This window comes from Choloepus didactylus, chromosome 1 (assembly GCF_015220235.1).
Source record: "Choloepus didactylus isolate mChoDid1 chromosome 1, mChoDid1.pri, whole genome shotgun sequence".
Lineage (NCBI taxonomy): Eukaryota > Metazoa > Chordata > Mammalia > Pilosa > Megalonychidae > Choloepus > Choloepus didactylus.
The window spans coordinates 197,166,083-197,183,825 of record NC_051307.1 but is presented as its reverse complement, the minus strand read 5'-3'; the positions used below and the strand labels follow the sequence as shown (position 1 = coordinate 197,183,825).

General features: G+C 38.5%; 1 protein-coding gene across 1 annotated transcript in view; it reads right to left on the bottom strand.

Moving 5' to 3' along the window:
* Positions 1-17,743, bottom strand: part of KIF15 (kinesin family member 15) — a 102,398-nt gene that overhangs the window by 6,770 nt on the left and 77,885 nt on the right. Inside the window, exons 23-32 of the mRNA XM_037848847.1 lie at positions 16,092-16,161; positions 15,620-15,706; positions 12,207-12,311; positions 11,254-11,376; positions 6,064-6,210; positions 5,326-5,427; positions 4,867-5,031; positions 3,262-3,371; positions 721-793; positions 234-271 (exon numbers count right to left, since the gene is read on the bottom strand). Coding sequence (XP_037704775.1) covers positions 234-271; positions 721-793; positions 3,262-3,371; positions 4,867-5,031; positions 5,326-5,427; positions 6,064-6,210; positions 11,254-11,376; positions 12,207-12,311; positions 15,620-15,706; positions 16,092-16,161 — 1,020 coding nt within the window. The remainder of the gene's footprint in view (positions 1-233; positions 272-720; positions 794-3,261; positions 3,372-4,866; positions 5,032-5,325; positions 5,428-6,063; positions 6,211-11,253; positions 11,377-12,206; positions 12,312-15,619; positions 15,707-16,091; positions 16,162-17,743) is intronic.

The following is a 17,743-nucleotide window of genomic DNA, read 5'->3' as shown; positions in this document are numbered from 1 at the left end:
TTTCTTTCAGTTTTAAATTTTTTTTTTTTTTTTTTTTTGGAGTGGCTTCATATGAGGAACCCCTTTAGCAACTGGTATTTAGGAAAATAATTTTGTAAACATGAAACATGTATTATGTTCACATATCTGCAGAATGAAAGGAGATATTTACCTTGTGGATATAATAAATATTACTTTCCTTCACAGGAGAACAAAGATCATCAAGAGCTTGAATTACAAAATAATTCACTTACTCTGCTTTCATTTTCAGCATTTCTTCAACCATTTTAGTCTATATAAGGTAAAAATAGAAAAAGATGACATAAGTTCTTTAGAAACATTGATAAATAAAAGATTGAAAGTAACCAGTTAATTCTCCTTCATGGTAATAAAATCAATTAAAGCAACACCCTTTTCCACAATCTCAGCTACTTGCACATAATGGGGGTATTTACAAGACTTAATTTACTGTGCCCTCCAGGGCTTCAAATAAGCACTTGATACTTGCTTCTAAATGGAGAACTCTGGATATGCTGAGCAGTACCATCTAGGTATGAAGACTAATTTACTCTTATTCTCAGATATGTGTAACATACTGATGGTAAAAATCATACTCAAACAGTGATAATACAGAGAAAAATGGAATCGAAAACATAACCATAAACACTAACTATAAAAGGTAATTTAAAACATTTCTTAGACAAAAACAGCTATTAAGTAAAAAAAAAAATAGAATCATACTTTAGCAGATCTTTCTTTGATAATTTCTTCTTGTTCATTCTTCAGCTGTTCATTGTCTGGATCATTCTGATCACTGCACAGATTAGGACGGAGAAACACTGTCAAGCATATTCTAGTATCAATTTCATATCTATTATATGCAAGTTGGCAAAGGAAAGCTAACAAGTTTGAGTTTCTTAGATCAAGTTAGCATAGATAAATGTGATTGACACATGGGGATAAAATAAGGTACCTCCCCAGAACTCAGATGAAAAGCTAGATGAGCAGAGCTGGGAAATCTAATCAAGACTTGGTTGAACATAAAATGAGACAGAAACTTAGTCAAGAGTAGTAATATCTGAAGACCAAATGTAAGCAAAGGGAGGCTGAGACAGTGATATGACTGTGACCAGCTGGGTGGAGGCATCTTTGGGGATGGGAAGGATTGCTCGGGCCTCAGGCTGGCCATGCTCCCGAAGCTCCCGACTCCACCTTTGCTGAGGGGAGCTGGAAATTTTCTGATGACCTTTCTGGCTTCCCATGTACGCTCACACCAAGAAGAGGATGCCCTGAATAGGAGACATAAATCTTTTCACAGAAATGGAATGCTCCTCTATATAAAATAGGACAATTTCATTACAGATGATATATCAGTCTCATGTGAATTTGATTAGTGGGACTCTGTGTGTCTAACCAGTGAGGATAATAACAAGTTCAACTTCTATATAAACAAAGTTGTGGGTAGCCCTGGACCAGGGAGAGAGCCCTCTTGGAGAATCTGCCTGAAGTGTGCTGCAGGCTTCCCTAGGGACATCTCTCTTACTGGTGAGTAAAAGCTTTTTGAAGAAAAACGGAAGCTACAGTAGGTTTCTTCTCCTTAGTGAATCTGGCAGCCTAGACAAACTGGTAATGAAACCTCAGTGAGGACCAGGCAGTAAATATTTTAGGTTTCCTGGGCCATACGGTCTTTGTTGCAGCCTATTCAACTTGGCTGCTGTAGTGCAAAAGCGGCCATCGCAGTTTGTAAATGAAGAGTATGATTGTGTTACTACCAAACTTTATTTACAAAAACCGGCTGTGGACTGGATTTGGTCTCCTGGGCCATAGTTTGCTGATCCCTACACAAACTTTCAAGAAGGTTCCGCATGGATCCTCATATAAGGGACATAGGGCTATAAAATAAAAGTGCTTTTAATTTAATTTTACAAATGATCTGAAAACATTCTTATGCTCCATGCTTCCTACCTTGATAAAAGAGAGCATACTAAGCAGAAGGCTTTTCTTTAATATGGCTGGACATGGGGTGGAGCATATGGAAACCAGGTGAGCAGATTATGGACTACCTGCATCAGAATCACCTGGAAGGGAAGAGAGTTGCATATTCAAATATAAATATTTGGGCTTTATTCCAGCCCTGTTAAATGAGATCTCTAAAATTTGAAGAGAGTCATTTAGGATTGGATTGTTAGTATAGCTACCATCACAACCCTCAAATATCTATTGTCTTATTTAGATTTTGGACAGTGCATCTCAGGCTGCTCGTGGCCAGGGATGTGAAGCTGCATCCCAGCAGCTGAGAAGGCTGTTCCTTGGCCTTTCTGAAGGACTTGGAAGCCTTCTGGCAAAGATTTTCTGGCAACAGAAGGGACAGCAGACACACGTAATCTGGAAAGTAGAATTCAGCAAGGGCCTCCACCTCAACTTACTGAATAATTTTACAGGCCACCCTCATCTCTAATCTCTCACTCAAGAAGTTGGCAATTGGCAGGATCTTGATTCTACTTGTGTACTTAATAACTACGATTTATTGAGTGACTCCCCTCTGCCAAGCACTGGAACTGGAATTTTATATAAATTACTTATAATCTTAAAACACTTTGCGAGGAGGAAAACATCATTATCCTCATTTTATTGCTAAGGAAACTGAGGCACAAGGAAGTTAAAAAATAAGTCCAAAATAACCCAACTTTAAGTGTCAGAGATAGGATGTAATCCTGGGTGTGGATGTTCCCCAGTACCCTGCTGTGGCTTTACAAACCCAACTAGAAAACTGCCTTAGTGGAAGCCAAAACACACAGATAAACACACACACAGATACCTGAACCCAAGGGAATATTCTCTGTAAAAAGCTAAGGATGTTCCTGTCCTGCCCAGGAGCTTTCCCAGGACCACGAGTCATGAAGCTATGCTAACAATCTATTTCTAAAGCCAACTGGTAGGAAATTCTTTTTCTGCAGTGCTTCTTGAACCTTGTCTTGTTGACTTTTTTTTTTTCATAGAGGTAGACACAGTACAGTTCAAATATTTCACATTTTAAATTCATTTCAAAAGCTCTACAACAATGCAAAGGTTAACAAAGTAGGCAAGATCATGAATGCATTATTCTCCCTCTCCCAGTGTGCAAGCAGGAATATCTGCATCATACCTGAATCATAAGCCACTGGAGGAGCATTTCCTGTTAGTGGGAAACATTATATACATTGTAAAACCTGCTCCATCATTCATTTAACAACAGTCAGGCAGGCCAAGATTCAGCCCACAGAGTTTTAGCAGCTTTCTCACCTCCTGTCCTTTTGTCTTTCAGTATCATCCAGCTGACCTTGCAGGAGCCAGTTTTTCTCCCTTAACTGCTGAGCTTCCAGGCGTAAGTTTTCCATTTCACACAACTGCTCCTAATAACATATCAAAACATATCCTTTCAGAAAACACATTACAGTGCATGTCGTTATGCTCCTCAAGGCCCTGACTGTGATGGGTTATTTCTCTTTCAAGCTCTTCCTATGCACAGAACACAGTACTGGATAGCACTTGGTAAAAAGTAGACTATGATAAGACTATGGAGGCCTGGAATTATGATTCACTTTCATCTCCATGGTGCCTTGAACATAAAGTCTTATCAATATTCCATAATTCATTAAAATTCCTTTACGAGAAAAGATGACAAAAAGCCTCTACTTTGGTAAATGTTCTCAACTTTTTGATTTTATTTAATAAATTCTAATTAAAAACAAACAAAAAACTTGATGCTACAGTCTATCCCTCTAAAGACTCAATTGAATCCTAACTTTAAAATCATGAACATAACCATCCCAAGGAAATAAATTATTGTCTGCAAGTAGCGTCCCTTTTGTTTACTGCCTGGTTTCTTTTAACCTGACTCCATGTCTTCTAAGTACCACAGTCATGTTGATATGGGTAAGAGCCATAAATTCTTAAGATAGCATACTGACATTGCCTTAAATAAAAAGGCCAGGAATGATCCTCTCCGTGAGCAACAAAGCTTAAGAGTGATACTTTCATATGCTTTACACCACTCAGTTAAAGTGAGCTGATTTTGTTCCTAAACAAAGAAACGCACTGCAGAGCAATGACCTCAAGGCTAAGTACCATCTTCTATGGTGCATCACACCCTCCCTACCCAACACCACCCTCAACCCAATGTGTACATGCATACCACCCACCTAGACACTCCTCCACACATCTCCCACCCCTAAACGACACCCCAAACATACCCCCACCCCACCCCACCCTCACACAAACACCATACCCCCAAGTACTTAGATGAAAAATATTCTAAGGAAGGTTATAAGAGAAATGGCAAATAAGGGAAAAATATTTTTAACTACCATAGACAAAAGCAAATCTTTCTAATATGTAAAGAACCTCTACTAATCAATAAGAAAAAGTCCAAGAATAGAAAAATGAGTGAAAAATATAGTTCACACTACTAATATAATTCTTACTCCTAATAAGAAAAATACAGATCTTAAACTATACTAAGATAACATTTTATACCTACTGGCAAAGATTTAAAAGTTGGATAACACAACAAGGTGAGGTTTAAGGAAAGAGGCTCTCTGATTCATTGCTGATGAGGACATAGCTGGTACAGCCTATGTGATATACCATTGTGTAAGACATACAGATGGAGAGGGAATGCTTACGAACTGGGAGGTGTATGCACTGAAAGGCTTGAAAAAGAGAAATAAGAAACTGGTTACACCGGAGCCTCCAGGGACAGTAACAGGGTGCTTGGGGCCAGGGATGGGAGGAAGACTTTTCTGTCCTTCAGTGCTGTGCCTTTTGAATTTTGTATCCTTGGTAACCATAAGGATACTGCTTATGTAAAACATTTTAAATTATTTATTAAAAAAATTAACCAGTTACCTTCATTCTGAGGATTTCAGTGTTTTTTATTTCTCTGTCTTCATTTAGCTTTGTTACAAGGTGTTGCAAAGAAATCTTTGAGGCTCTTCCATCTTCTATCTCTTGTTCTTGTGTTTCCAGAAGTTTTGCCAAATGTGTTTGAAAGTGAGGTGGTGTTTTAGGGCTCTAAAATAGAATCAATTCTCTTCCAATTAAGTGACGTTATAAAGATTTCATTTTAAATGTATGTGGCAGGCACATAGAAAGTACTCAGGTTATTTAGCTTATTATTCTAATTTTTGTCTAGGTAAAACAAACAAGACTGATACCTTCATCAAGTAAAAAGCAGACAGAGGGTATTGGTGGAAATCTTTTTCTTTAAAAAGACAAACTTATGGTCTTAGTAATTTCCAAACGACACTTCTGTCATTCATAAAACGGTTTATTCCTCCTAAACTGCACTCTTTTTCTGAAAAGTACCTGGGGATACTCAGCAGCAGAATCCATCACATGTTCTAGTTGCCTCATTTTGAAGTTATATTCATTCTTCTTCTGTTCTATTTCCTCTCTCTTTTGTTTTAGCTGAGAGAATTGAACAGATGTCAAGTTACAAGTTAGAAAGTATGGTCCATTTAGAAAAGACAAGTTTCTCAAGATACAAGGAAATATCCTTCCTACGTTAGTTTTTCGGGAGTTAATAATTTTAACAGCAATGAGATATTAAAACACCACGGCATTTTAAAAAGGAATAAACTATGAACTTTGGGCTGCCTTTTTGTGCGTTTACCTTGGTTGCTACCCAACCATCTCCTTTTCTCTCCCAAATTTATTTACACTTTTTAAAAACTTTCTTTTAAAATTTCACAAGTAACAAAAGGCTCATTTGAGGAAAAATACAAAACAATAACAAAAACAGCCAAAAAGAAAATAAAAATCAGCCATAACCATACCACGGTGGTTAGAACTTGCTGCTAACTGTCAAGGATCCAGACTATATGGGGAGGTAGTCAAGCAAGTCCCCATTCATGTGAGCAAATCCAAGTTGAAATTCCAAGTTAACAATCTACAACATAACCACCAGCCTACCTGAAAGCTACATTAGCCTACCTCTTGTACACAGGTAAATCAGCCAGGAATATCTCCAGGCAGGAATGTCACGAAACCCTCCAGCAGGAATTCCTCTCACCTTCCAGCATGAGTGACACCTGTGCCTCTCACCCTGTGCTGAAGTTCCTGGATGAGGGCCTCCTTCCTGGTCAGCTCCTCCTGGGCAGACTGTAGTAGCACCGAGTGCTTCTTCGAGGCCTCTGTGAGCATGTTCAGCTGCTCAGTGGCATGAGCCAGATCCTCACAGAGCATATCTCTCTGTTAGGGTACAATCCCCACAAAGGAAGAACTTCTTAATTGTGATACTCCAATAAGGGTTTGTAATTACTTCATACAATTTTGAAAAGGTTAAGAAAGCTTCAGTTAACTTTGTTTGCTTCTGTGTTAATCCATTCCAAGACAAACCAACCAGTTAATATTTCAGAGAACAGGTCTAGATATAAATATTGTTACAGTTAATTCATATAGGTATCCCATTTGAGGTTTAATTGCTCTCTGGCCCCCTCTCCCCTACTGGGCTGGTTTGGATATTTTATGTCCCCCAGAAAAGCCATGTTCTTTGATGCAGTCTTATGAGGGTGGACTTAGTCTTTTGATTAGGTTGGAACCTTTTGATTGAGTGTTTCCATGGAGATGTGACCCATTCAACTGTGGGTAAGAACTCTGATTATATTATTTCCATGGAGGTGTGGCCCCACTCATTCAGGATGGGTCTTTTTTTTTTTTAATGCAATTTTATTGAGATATATTCACATAACATACAATCCTCCAAAGTGTTCAATCATTTGTTCACAGTATCATCATATAGTTGTGCATTTATCACCACAGTCTTTGAACATTTTCATTACTCCAAAAAATAAAACTTAAAATAAAAAAGAATATCCAAAACATTCCATTCCCCCCTCCCCCATTGTTCATTTACTTTTTTTAAATATAGTTTTGAGATATATTCACACACCCTACAGTCATCCACAGTGTACAATCAATTATTCACAGCACCATCATACAGTTGTGCGTTCATCACCAGAATCAATTTTGAAACTTTTCCTTACTCCAAAATAAAAATAAAGCAAAAAAGAACACTCAAAACTTTCCATCACCTCCATCCCACCCTATTCTCCATCTAATTGTTGTCCCCATTCTTCCACTCATCTGTCCATACACTGGATAAAGGGAGTGCAAGCCACAAGGTTTTCACAATCACACAGTCACATTCTGCAAGCTACATAGTTATACAATTGTCTTCAAGAATCAAGGTTACTGGGTTGCAGTTCTACAACTTCAGATATTTCCCTCTAGCCATTCCAACACACCAAAAACAAAAAGTGATATCCATATGGCACATAAGAATACCCTCCATAGTGACCTCTCAACTCCATTTGAAATCTCTCAGCCACTGGAACCTTATTTTGTTTCATCTCTCTTCCTCCTTTTGGTCAAGAAGATTTTCTTAACTGGGGTGGGTCTTAATTAGATTACTGGAGTCCTTTAAAGAAAACACACACAGAGAGCCAGAGAGGACAAAGAGAAGCTGAGCGAGACATCTGGAGACAAGCTAAGAATTAACACAAATGCTGATGCTTGGAGACACTTGGAGATGCAGCAGGACGTTTGGAGATGCCAAGCTAAAAGATTAAGACCAGAGTATGCCTCAGAGAAGCTAAGAGAGAATCTCCAGACGCTGAGAGAGAAATGCCCTGGGAAAAGAAGCAAGGATGCACAGGAGCTGAGAGAGAGAAGCAAAGACAGAACCTCAGAGACATTTTGGAGAAAGCCACTTTGAAACAAGAACCCAGGAACAAAGGACAAGCAGATGCCAACTACATACCTTCCCAGCTGACAGAGGTGTTCTGGACACCATCAGCCTTTCCTCAGTGAAGGTATCCTCTTGTTGATACCTTAAGTTTGGACACTTCTATAGCCTCAGAACTGTAAACTTGTAACCTAATAAATCCCCTTTATAAAAGCCAATCCATTTCTGGTATTTTGCATAACTGCAGCTCTAGCAAACCAGAAACCTACCCACAAACCTCTCCCTTCATCCCCAGGAATTTAAAGCCTATCTACCTTTCCTGGGAAGGACTTGAAGCATAGGTCTCTAGCTCGCTTGTTGTCTCACCAATTAACTTTAGTCCTTTATGCACTGAAAAGTAAATAGCTGTAAAGATGGGCCCCCTCAGCCAGATGGGGAGGAGCTGGGCAGTCCTCCAAACTATGATCCACTGTCATAGGCCATCGAAGCTTCAGGGAAGCAGTTTGATGTAAAGTGGTAGAGGGAATTAGAAGTCCTATTGGATGCACAGGTAATTCTTACATATTGCAGTGTAATGTAGTCCTTATCAAATTAGAGCAGAATCTGCTTGCCCTTCCTTTCCTTTCCACATGTGTGTGTTTGCATGTACATATACTATCCTTTACACGCTTTTTACAAATTGCTTTTAATACTTGATATATCACAAACATTCTTCCACATTGCTCACTTTGACTCCTTTATTACCTCATTTTCTTTGGGTGAGCTATTTTGGTTTTGTTAAGAATCAACCTTATCTTTTCTAATTGTCAGACAATCCCCCAGCCCCCAACATTTACTGAATCAATGCATTCTTTCTTCACTGTTGTGAAATACCCCCTTTACCATTACCAAAATCCCTCCACATTCACTGTGATCTATTTCTGGATCTTCCAAGCTGTTGCTATGAGCTCTCTCTTCCTATAGCCAGGCCCAAACTGGATATGGCTACCATCTAGGTTTCAAGTCCCTCCACATTATTCTTATTTTGTGTATTTATTCCAAAGGAATGTTGTGTATTTATTTCAAAGGAACTTTGAAGTTATCCTGTCAAATTTTTAGAAATTGAAATTTTGCTTGGAATTACATAAATGTCTCAGCAATATTGTACTTTCCCAACAGTCTCTTTTCAAATCCATTTGAAAGTTTTATATCCTTTCCACTTGTTACATTTCTCCCTAAGGTTTTGATACTCTTTATTGTTTTAGTGAATGAGATTTTTTTTATCCTGTTAAATTTTTTAACTGGTTATTGCTGACATATAGTAAAGCTATTCTTTTTTATACTTAATTTTTTTTCCTAGCCTTTAGAACACTTTATGGCCTTAACAATTGTTACATTTCTGCTTAAGACAATACTTTGGAGTTTCCATGTCATCTGCAAACAATCGTCATTTTCATCAGTTTTTATAATATTTGTATTTTATTTATTGTTTTATTTTATTACATTGGCTGGGAACTCATAGTGTTGAAAAGCAATGAGGTATAAACAATTTGGATGACAATACATCGAAAATTCAGCTAATAAAGATAGGAGATACTGAATGTTTGTGGGTCGATTCCCCTTGAATCCAAAATACTTCAATATGTGTTGTCACAATTTTTTTAAGAAGGAAAAGAAAAGAGAATGGGAAGGGAACAGAAACAGAAAGGGAAGGGGCAGGGAGTGGAAAGGTTAAGGGTGAAGAAGAGGATTAGAGAGGAGAGAGGAGGAAAGGAGAAAAGGAAGAATAGAATTTTTAGGTGAACTCCCACCCAAATACTTAGATTTCCCTTTTTACTTTGGCCATAGGAAGTGTGGAACTGAAGTTTTATCCCACGTTTTATACTTTGTATAAGACCCTAGGTATAGGTTTTATGTACTTACTTTTCAACTGGCCTTCTAAAAATATTACCAGTTAACATGTATTGAACACTTTCAAAGTGCCAGGCAGTATATTCTAGGCACTTTACATGTATTGCCTTGTTTCCTCTTCGTAACATCTTATGCAATAGGCAGTACTGTTATCTCCACTCTACACATACGACAAATGAGGCAGAGGGAAATGTAACTCAACCAGAACTCAAACACTCTACAGCCTGTGCTCTTAATTATTTGTTACTATTCTACTCTTATTTTCCTTTTACTCTGATTTTGGTTGTCTGTTTCAACTTTCTTACATTGTATGTATGTTAGTGGCTTCAAATCATTTTTGGACCATGATAGGAAAGCCAATCTGCACAGTTCTTACAGTTCAAAACTGATATGTATAAAACTTATCTCATTAGCTTTCCTGGGCTCCTATTTTCTCCATCTTAGATGTGTACAGAACCATCTTCAGTCACCCAGGATAGAAACCTCGGTGCCTACTTTGACCGCTTGCTTCCTTCCTTCATAGCACACACCCAACTGGACACCAACAACTGACAACTATAGTTTCGAAACACTTCTCAATGCTATCTCACCCATCACTCCCACTAATTCTTCTTGGTTCAGACAGCATCACCTTCTGCCTGTGTAGTCCCTGTTTCTTAAAAGACATAGCTGATGCTCCTCAAGGCTCTTCATTACAGTCTCAATCTGTCTCTACCTCAGCTCCCACACCTGAGGCCAGCCACATCCTACTGCTCACCATGCTGGAGACACCTCACATACATTCAAGACTGCCAAGCTTCCCTCCCTAGCAAAGTCTTATACAAATATTCTCTTCTGGAAGCTCTTTGGAATTCCTCAGGCAAAATTTCTCCTCTCCCCACCTCTTCTGTGCTCTTGGGTCATTTATTTCACTATAATACACATCTCTTAAGCTAGATTGCATGCTTTAAGTAACAGTGTTTCTATCATTCTTCTATTCCAAATGCCAAGCCAGGTACAGGTCCTATGGTAGTAGGTGGACTCTATAGGTATTTGTTGAATTTGTTTCAACGGTAGCATAGTTTAGCAAGAATACATTATTTATAAAGAAAGTGTACAACAGTATACACAGTGGGTTACCATCTACATGAAAAAAGGAAACCACAAAGTATGTACGATTTGCTTAAAATAGCCCTGGAAGGCTAAACAAGAAACTGGCTGAGGGACAGGGAAGGGTAGGAGGGAATGTATATTGCTTTATGTACTTTGAATTTTGAACCATGTAACAGTACTGCTTAATTTTAAAAAGATAAATTTATACCAATAACTGCAGCAAAAAATCCTACTTTTGTTAAATCACAAGAGAACCCTGTTAACCAGACTTCTTGCTCCCTGCTGTTCCCACTGCATCCAAGCAGTTTCCATTCTGCTCCTCCATAGAAGGGGTCAATTACACGAACTTACTATGGTGTCAGCACAAGTGAACGCAAAGAGATTAACTAGATAAAATATAATAATTTTAGTCTTATCTCTTACTTTCCTGACTACTCTAGGAGGAAAAGTCTCTATTAAGTATTCCGTTAAAACATCCTCTATTCATTAATAACCTCTATGCACAAACATACATATTGACAAGTAACACTGCAAAAAAGAAAAAGTCATGATGTATTAACATCTACCTCTATGTCCTCAGAGAGTTTTCTCAGTCTAAGGGTTTCTTTCAGATCGAGAATCTCCACTTCCTGCCTCTTAATCAGCACCCGGCTCTCGTCTTTGTCAACCAAAGCTGAGTTGTATTTGCACTGCAGAAAAGAAAGCCATGATACAAGAGCTGTCTGCTTTATTATCTGTTTATCTGTAGACTAAAATAACTTAAAAATGAGTTTGGGTTCCAAGGAGATAACCAGATACCATTTCCAGGCAAGTTAATCCAATAAATACTTGTTCAATGAAGGCACGGAAGAATAAATCTTAAATAGTAAAGATAAGTAAAAAAAGTCTCACAGGAATCAATGAAAAAATATCAGGTTTTGTCATTTTTATTAGGCGACTGCCTTCGGAAATAAACATGGAGTTCAGCAAGTTCTCTTTAGAGCAGAGAAATAAAGAACATTGACAAAAACCTTCACTTTGACCCATACATCAACATTCAACTCTGATGTGGGCTGGAGAAATAAATAGTTACTTTAGGAAACCTATTAAGTTCAATATTGGGAAAACAGACTCACTTTCTATATAATTAATATCTTTGAACTTAACTAAAATGTGGTATTTTTTTTTCTTGAGGCAAGTAAGGACCACCACATACTCTTAAGTGTCACGGGCAACAAACAGTCTGTCAGCTAGTTTGGATTGGCAATTCCCAAACGATGCTTAGAAAACTTGGCTCCCAGGTCAGCGAAAGCTGAGAAGCACTGCTGGCCTACTTTGCCTCCCAGGATGCATACTGCCTGCAGGCATATTAAAGGGTCTGCAAGTCCTGCAAATACAGAAACCTGTCAAATTTTAACCAGCATTTCCAAATTTATTTGACCACAGAATAATTTTTGGGGGATCATTTGTTAACTTCTTGAGGCATCTGTGAAGTGTGGCGCATATTCAAATTCAACATCTCATTTGTGAAAGAACTTACACTGATGTCCTTCAGTTCTTGCTTAAGGGTGTCTATAATTTCCATTTTCTCAGCGACTGATGTTCTTAGTTCCTGGATCTGGCTCATGAGGCCAGCCACAACTTCCTGAGGAGGAACAGAAACAAACTCTTCATACCCAATGCCATTAAGGATGAGATAACTTTTAAAATGATAAATCATTTATCTTTCCTAATGGCAAAAGAATTCAAATTTATTTTAGCAAAATATCATATGTCATATTACATTTAAAATTGAATGGCTTTATACTAATTTATTTAATTTAAACTTGAGTGTTCTCTGAATCCTTAACACTGCCATGTACATTTCCTAAGAACAAAGATACTCACTTATGTAACCACCTTAAGTGCAGTTATCAAGCTCAAGAAATTTAACGTGGATATGTAGCTCACAGCCTATTCCTAATAGTCCCTTTAAGCCTTTTCCCTTGTTAGATCCCTTCCAGGATCATGCATTGCATTTAATGGTCATTTTCTCTTTAGTGCTCTTTTTTTATTAATTGCATATAAATTTTTTATAAGTGGGAGCATATATTCAACATAAACTTTCCCTTTCAACCACTCCCAAGCATACCGTTCAGTAGGATTAATCACATTCACCATGTTGCAGTGCCCTCACCACCTTCCATTACTAAAACTTGCCCATCTCCCCAAACAGAAATCCTACACTCGTTTTGTATTAACTCCCCATTTCCTCTATCCCCCACCCCTGGTAACCTTTACCCTACTTTCTGTCTCTATAAGCTTGCATATTCTCTGGTATTTTCTTTGTGTTTACTATTGGGCTTAAATTTAACATTGCATATCTGTAACAATCTCCTTTGCTTTGATACTTATTTAACTTCAAATAGTGTACACAAACTATGTTCTGATACTCCTCCAACCCACCCACTTTTATGTAGTTCTTGTCACAAATTATGTATTTATACATTATGAGTCCCAAACCATAGATATTACAATGATACTTTAGGAGGCAAAAAGTGGAATTACAAACAAAAAGTACTATAGTACTGGCATCTATACTTATCCACGTTATAACCCTTACCAGAGATATTTTATTTCCTTCAATGCAGTTTTGATCTAGTGTCCATTGTCCCTTCCTTTCAACCTAAAGAACTCTCTTTATCATCACTTGTAGGACTAGTCTAGTGGTGAACTCCCTCAGTTTTTGTTTATCTAGGAATGTCTTAATTTCTCCCTCGTTTTTGAAAGACAGTTTTGCTGGATATAGAATTCTGAGTTGGCAATATTTCCCCTTCAACACTTTAATATGCCATCCCAATGTCTCTTGCATCCATGGTTTCTGACAAGAAATACAGGCACTTAACCTTAATAAGGATCCCTTGTACATGACATATGGCTTTCTCTTTTGTCTTTCAGAATTCTCTCTTTATCCTTGGCATTCAACAGTTTGATTATATGCCATGGCCTGGGTCTATTTGGGTTTATCCTGCTTGGAGTTTGATGAGTGTCTTGGATATGTATATTCATGTCTTTCATTAAATTCAGCAAGTTGTCAGTCATTATTTCTTTGAATAGTCTCTCCGCAACTTTCTTTCTTACTTCTTCTGGGACTCCTACAGTGCACATATTGGTTCCCTTGATGGTGTCCCTCAGGTTCCTCAGGCTCTGTTCAATTTTCTTCATTCTTTCTTCCTTCTGCTCCTCAGACTGGATGATGTCAATTGTCTTACCTTCAAGTTCACTGATTCTTTCTTCTGCCTGCTCCAATCTGGTTGAACCCTTCTGGGGAATTTTTAATTTCTATTACTGTGGTCTTCAGCTCTGAGTGGTTCTTTTTCATAATTTCCATCTTTCTAATGATGCTCTCTTTGTGTTTATCCATCATTTTCCTGATTTCCTTTAATTCGTTGTACATGTTTTTCTTTAGCTCTTAGAGCATATTTAGGACTTTTTTTTTTTAACATCTTTTTCTGGTATGTCTCGTGTTTGGTCCTCCTCATTGATGGTTTCTAATGCTTTATTTTTCCCTTTGCTGGGCCACTGCTTCCTGTTTCTTTGTGTGTTTTGTAATCTTCTGTTGAAACCTGGACATTCTGATACTTTAATGTTTTATTGCTTGAATTTAGACTCTGAGGCATCTGTTCCTTAAGCTTGTATCCAGCTAGTGTTACAACAGAGCTTTACTTGAATGCCGGGAACTAAAAACAAAAGAAAGAAGGAAGGAAGGAGGGAGGGAAGGAGGGAGGGAAGGAAGGAAGAAAGGAAGGAAGGAAGGAAGGAGAAAAGAAAAGAAGGAAAAAAAACATCTTCCCTAGTTTTTCCAGACTGACCTGTGCAAGTGGTCACTTTCAGGACTTATCCATAGGAAGAATTTAGAGAATAGCTCCAGGCAAAAGCATAGGGGCCTCCCTGTTCCTTTCTGCTAATGTCTTATCTTGTGCTTGCATGAGTGGTCCTAGGAATTCCGTGTTTACACGGATATGAATGACCCCTCTGCTCTAGGAAAACAGTTTCCTCATTACACTGTATGTCCTACAGCCAGAAATCCCTTGCTCCAGGCAGCAGGACTTGACTGCTTTCCAGTGGCATTATGTAACGGAGTTTAGTGAGCTGCTTTCTACATGCAGGGGAAGTTCTGGGACAGCAAGTCCCTCAGGCCTCCTCCAGACAGACTGAGCCAGACATACAAATTTCTGATATGTGCACTAGGGTTACTCTGCTTTCTCTGGAACTAGGGCTGGGAATCCACGTTGGGAGCACTGGCCGGCTCCGTTTCAAGCCAGTGAGGGATGGGGGAGGGGCAGCCAGGGCGACCAGAGATCCTATCACTTTTAAGTGTCCTTTTTTTGATTCTCTGCTTGCCCTGTTACTGCAGTCCTTTAACTGTTTTCTGGAGCTTAGAGAAAGATGTTTCTGCCTGTTTTTGCTGGTTGTTCCAAGCTTCTATGGGGGATGGAGCCCTGAAGCATCTCACTGCACCATCTTGATCTTATACTATTTTATTTAATCTGTAAATTTGCTTAGGTATTATGAACAAATCAGGACTATACATATAAGGAACATATATCTAATTTTATACTTGGACATATTATTTTTGTTACACAAAAAATGACACGAGGGATTTGAGAATTTGTATCACGGAACTCAAGAATCAATAAGAGAGGTCACACTAATATCAGCATCCTATTTAAGAAGGCAGGATGTGTTTTAGAAACATTGTCATCATGAGTGATGGAATAGTTGACAATTGAAGTTACAACGAAAACTAATTTAGCTGGAGGGCTTCATTTTCTGGCATCCTTGGATGGTGAAAATGGCCTAACTGCATTCAGAAATGCTCACTATCAGACAACCATGGTCACCCTGGGAGGGGTGAGATGGGGCAGTAGGAGACAGGAATGTTAGAGGGACATAACTTAAAACTCCACCTACCTTGTCAGCATCTCTAGATTTTTCCAGAGAACTGATTACTTTTTCAGCAGCAAGTAAATTCTCTTCTAGTTTCTGTATTTGTGCCATCTACAGAGAAGAATAGATACCTTGGCAAAGTAGATATTTTTAGAAACAGAATTAAATCACAAAGTTAACCACACACACATAAAAAATGAGTTGATACATGTTTTTCATTGTATAGTCTATACTATGAGCAATACATGAAAATGAAAAATGAAAGACAATGATTTTGTAGTTTCTACCAAGAGACTATCAACAAACTACATTTTGAGCCATCTGGCAGTTAGAAAAACAAGAAGTTGAAAAATAATAGACCCAGTCAAAAATTCTACCTTTTTATTACCAATTTCCAACATCTGAAAGTTGAAAATATTCTTTATAATAAACTTCTTTATACTCCATGAATAAAGTCACAAACCTCAATTTGGAGTAAGAGTAAAAGGACATTTACCTGCTGCTCACATTTGGTCATCTCTTTCTGTTTCTCCTGGCGAACAGTATCCAGAACTTTTAAGATTTCTCTGGAAGAGAGGAACTGTCTTTTACCCCTGACTTTATTCAGTGGAAACAGGAACTGAGCCTACTAGTATAGAACACATTCGATGCGAACAACAGAACTTTATTAAGCACACAACTTGGTGTTAGGCATTGTACTTCAATGGGGTCACAAATTTGATCTTGTTTGTTCAACAACTATTTAATGAGAACCCAGTTTTGTGCCATGACAGTTTATTTTTCTCCAGAGAGCTTAGTACCCTCTAACAAATTATATGTGTTCTTGTTTATTGCCTGTCTCCTTCCATTAGAATGTAAAATCCACGAAGACAAGGATGTTTTGTTCACTGTTTTACCCTGAAATGTTCTTGCATTCTGGTTTGTTCTGGCTCATAGGATATCAATGTTTGAATGAATGACTAACTTGTCTGTCTCCCAACTAGATGTACACTCCATACTAGGAGTTTGCTACCCTATACCAGGGCCTAGAAGGGAATCTCTCTCAAGGTAAGAACTCTATAAATAACTATTGAATTATTTAAATTCTTCTCATTAAAGTGATAACCAGCCTACAGCTAAGGCCATAAGACTGACTGCAATAACCAAGAAATTAACCTAGAGAGGGAAGAAAAACAACAACATTTATATTAAGGGTCTGTGCCAGTTTGAATGTATTATGTCCCCCCAAACGCCATTATCTTTGATGTAATCTTGTGTGGGCAGACCTATCAGTGTTAATTAGATTGTAATTCTTTGAGTGTTTCCATGGAGATGTGCCCCACCCCGCTGTGGGTGGTGACTCTGATTGGATGGTTTCCATGGAGGTGTTACCCCACCAGTTCAGGGTGGGTCTAAATTAGATCACTGGAGCCACATAGATGAGCTGACAAACAGAAGGAACTCAGTGCAGCTGAGAGTGACATATTGAAGGGGAGCTACAGCCAAGAGGGACACTTTGAAGAATGCACAGAACTGGGAGAAAGCCATTTTGAAACCAGAACTTTGGAGCAGACGCCAGTTATGTGCTTTCCCAGCTAACAGAGGTTTTCTGGATACCACTGGCCATCCTCCAGTGAAGGTCCCAATTGTTGATGTGTTACCTTGGACACGTTATGGCCTTAAGACTGTAACTGTGTAACCAGTTAAACCCCCTCTATAAAAGCCAATCCATTTCTGGTGTTTTGCATCCCGGCAGCATTAGCAAACTAGAACAGACTTTGGTACCAGAGAAGTGGGGTGCTGCTGAGTTTGCAGATACCAAACATGTTGGAATGGCTTCTTAAATGGATAAGGGAAAGATTCTGGAAGAATTGTGAGGAGCTTGATAGAAAGGCCTAAACTGCTTTGAAGAGACTGTTTGTGGAAACATGGACTCTAAAGATACTTCTGACAAGGTCTGGAACAGAAATGATGAATGTGTTGTTGCGAACTGGAAGAAAGGTGGTCCTTGTTTTAAAGTGGCAGAGAATTTGGCAAAACTGAGTCCTGATGTCAGATGGAAGGAAGAATTTGAAAGCGACAACCTGGAATACTTAGCTGAGGAGATCTCCAGACTACGTGTGGAGGATGTACCCTGGCTTCTCCTTGCAGCTTATAGTAAAATGAGAG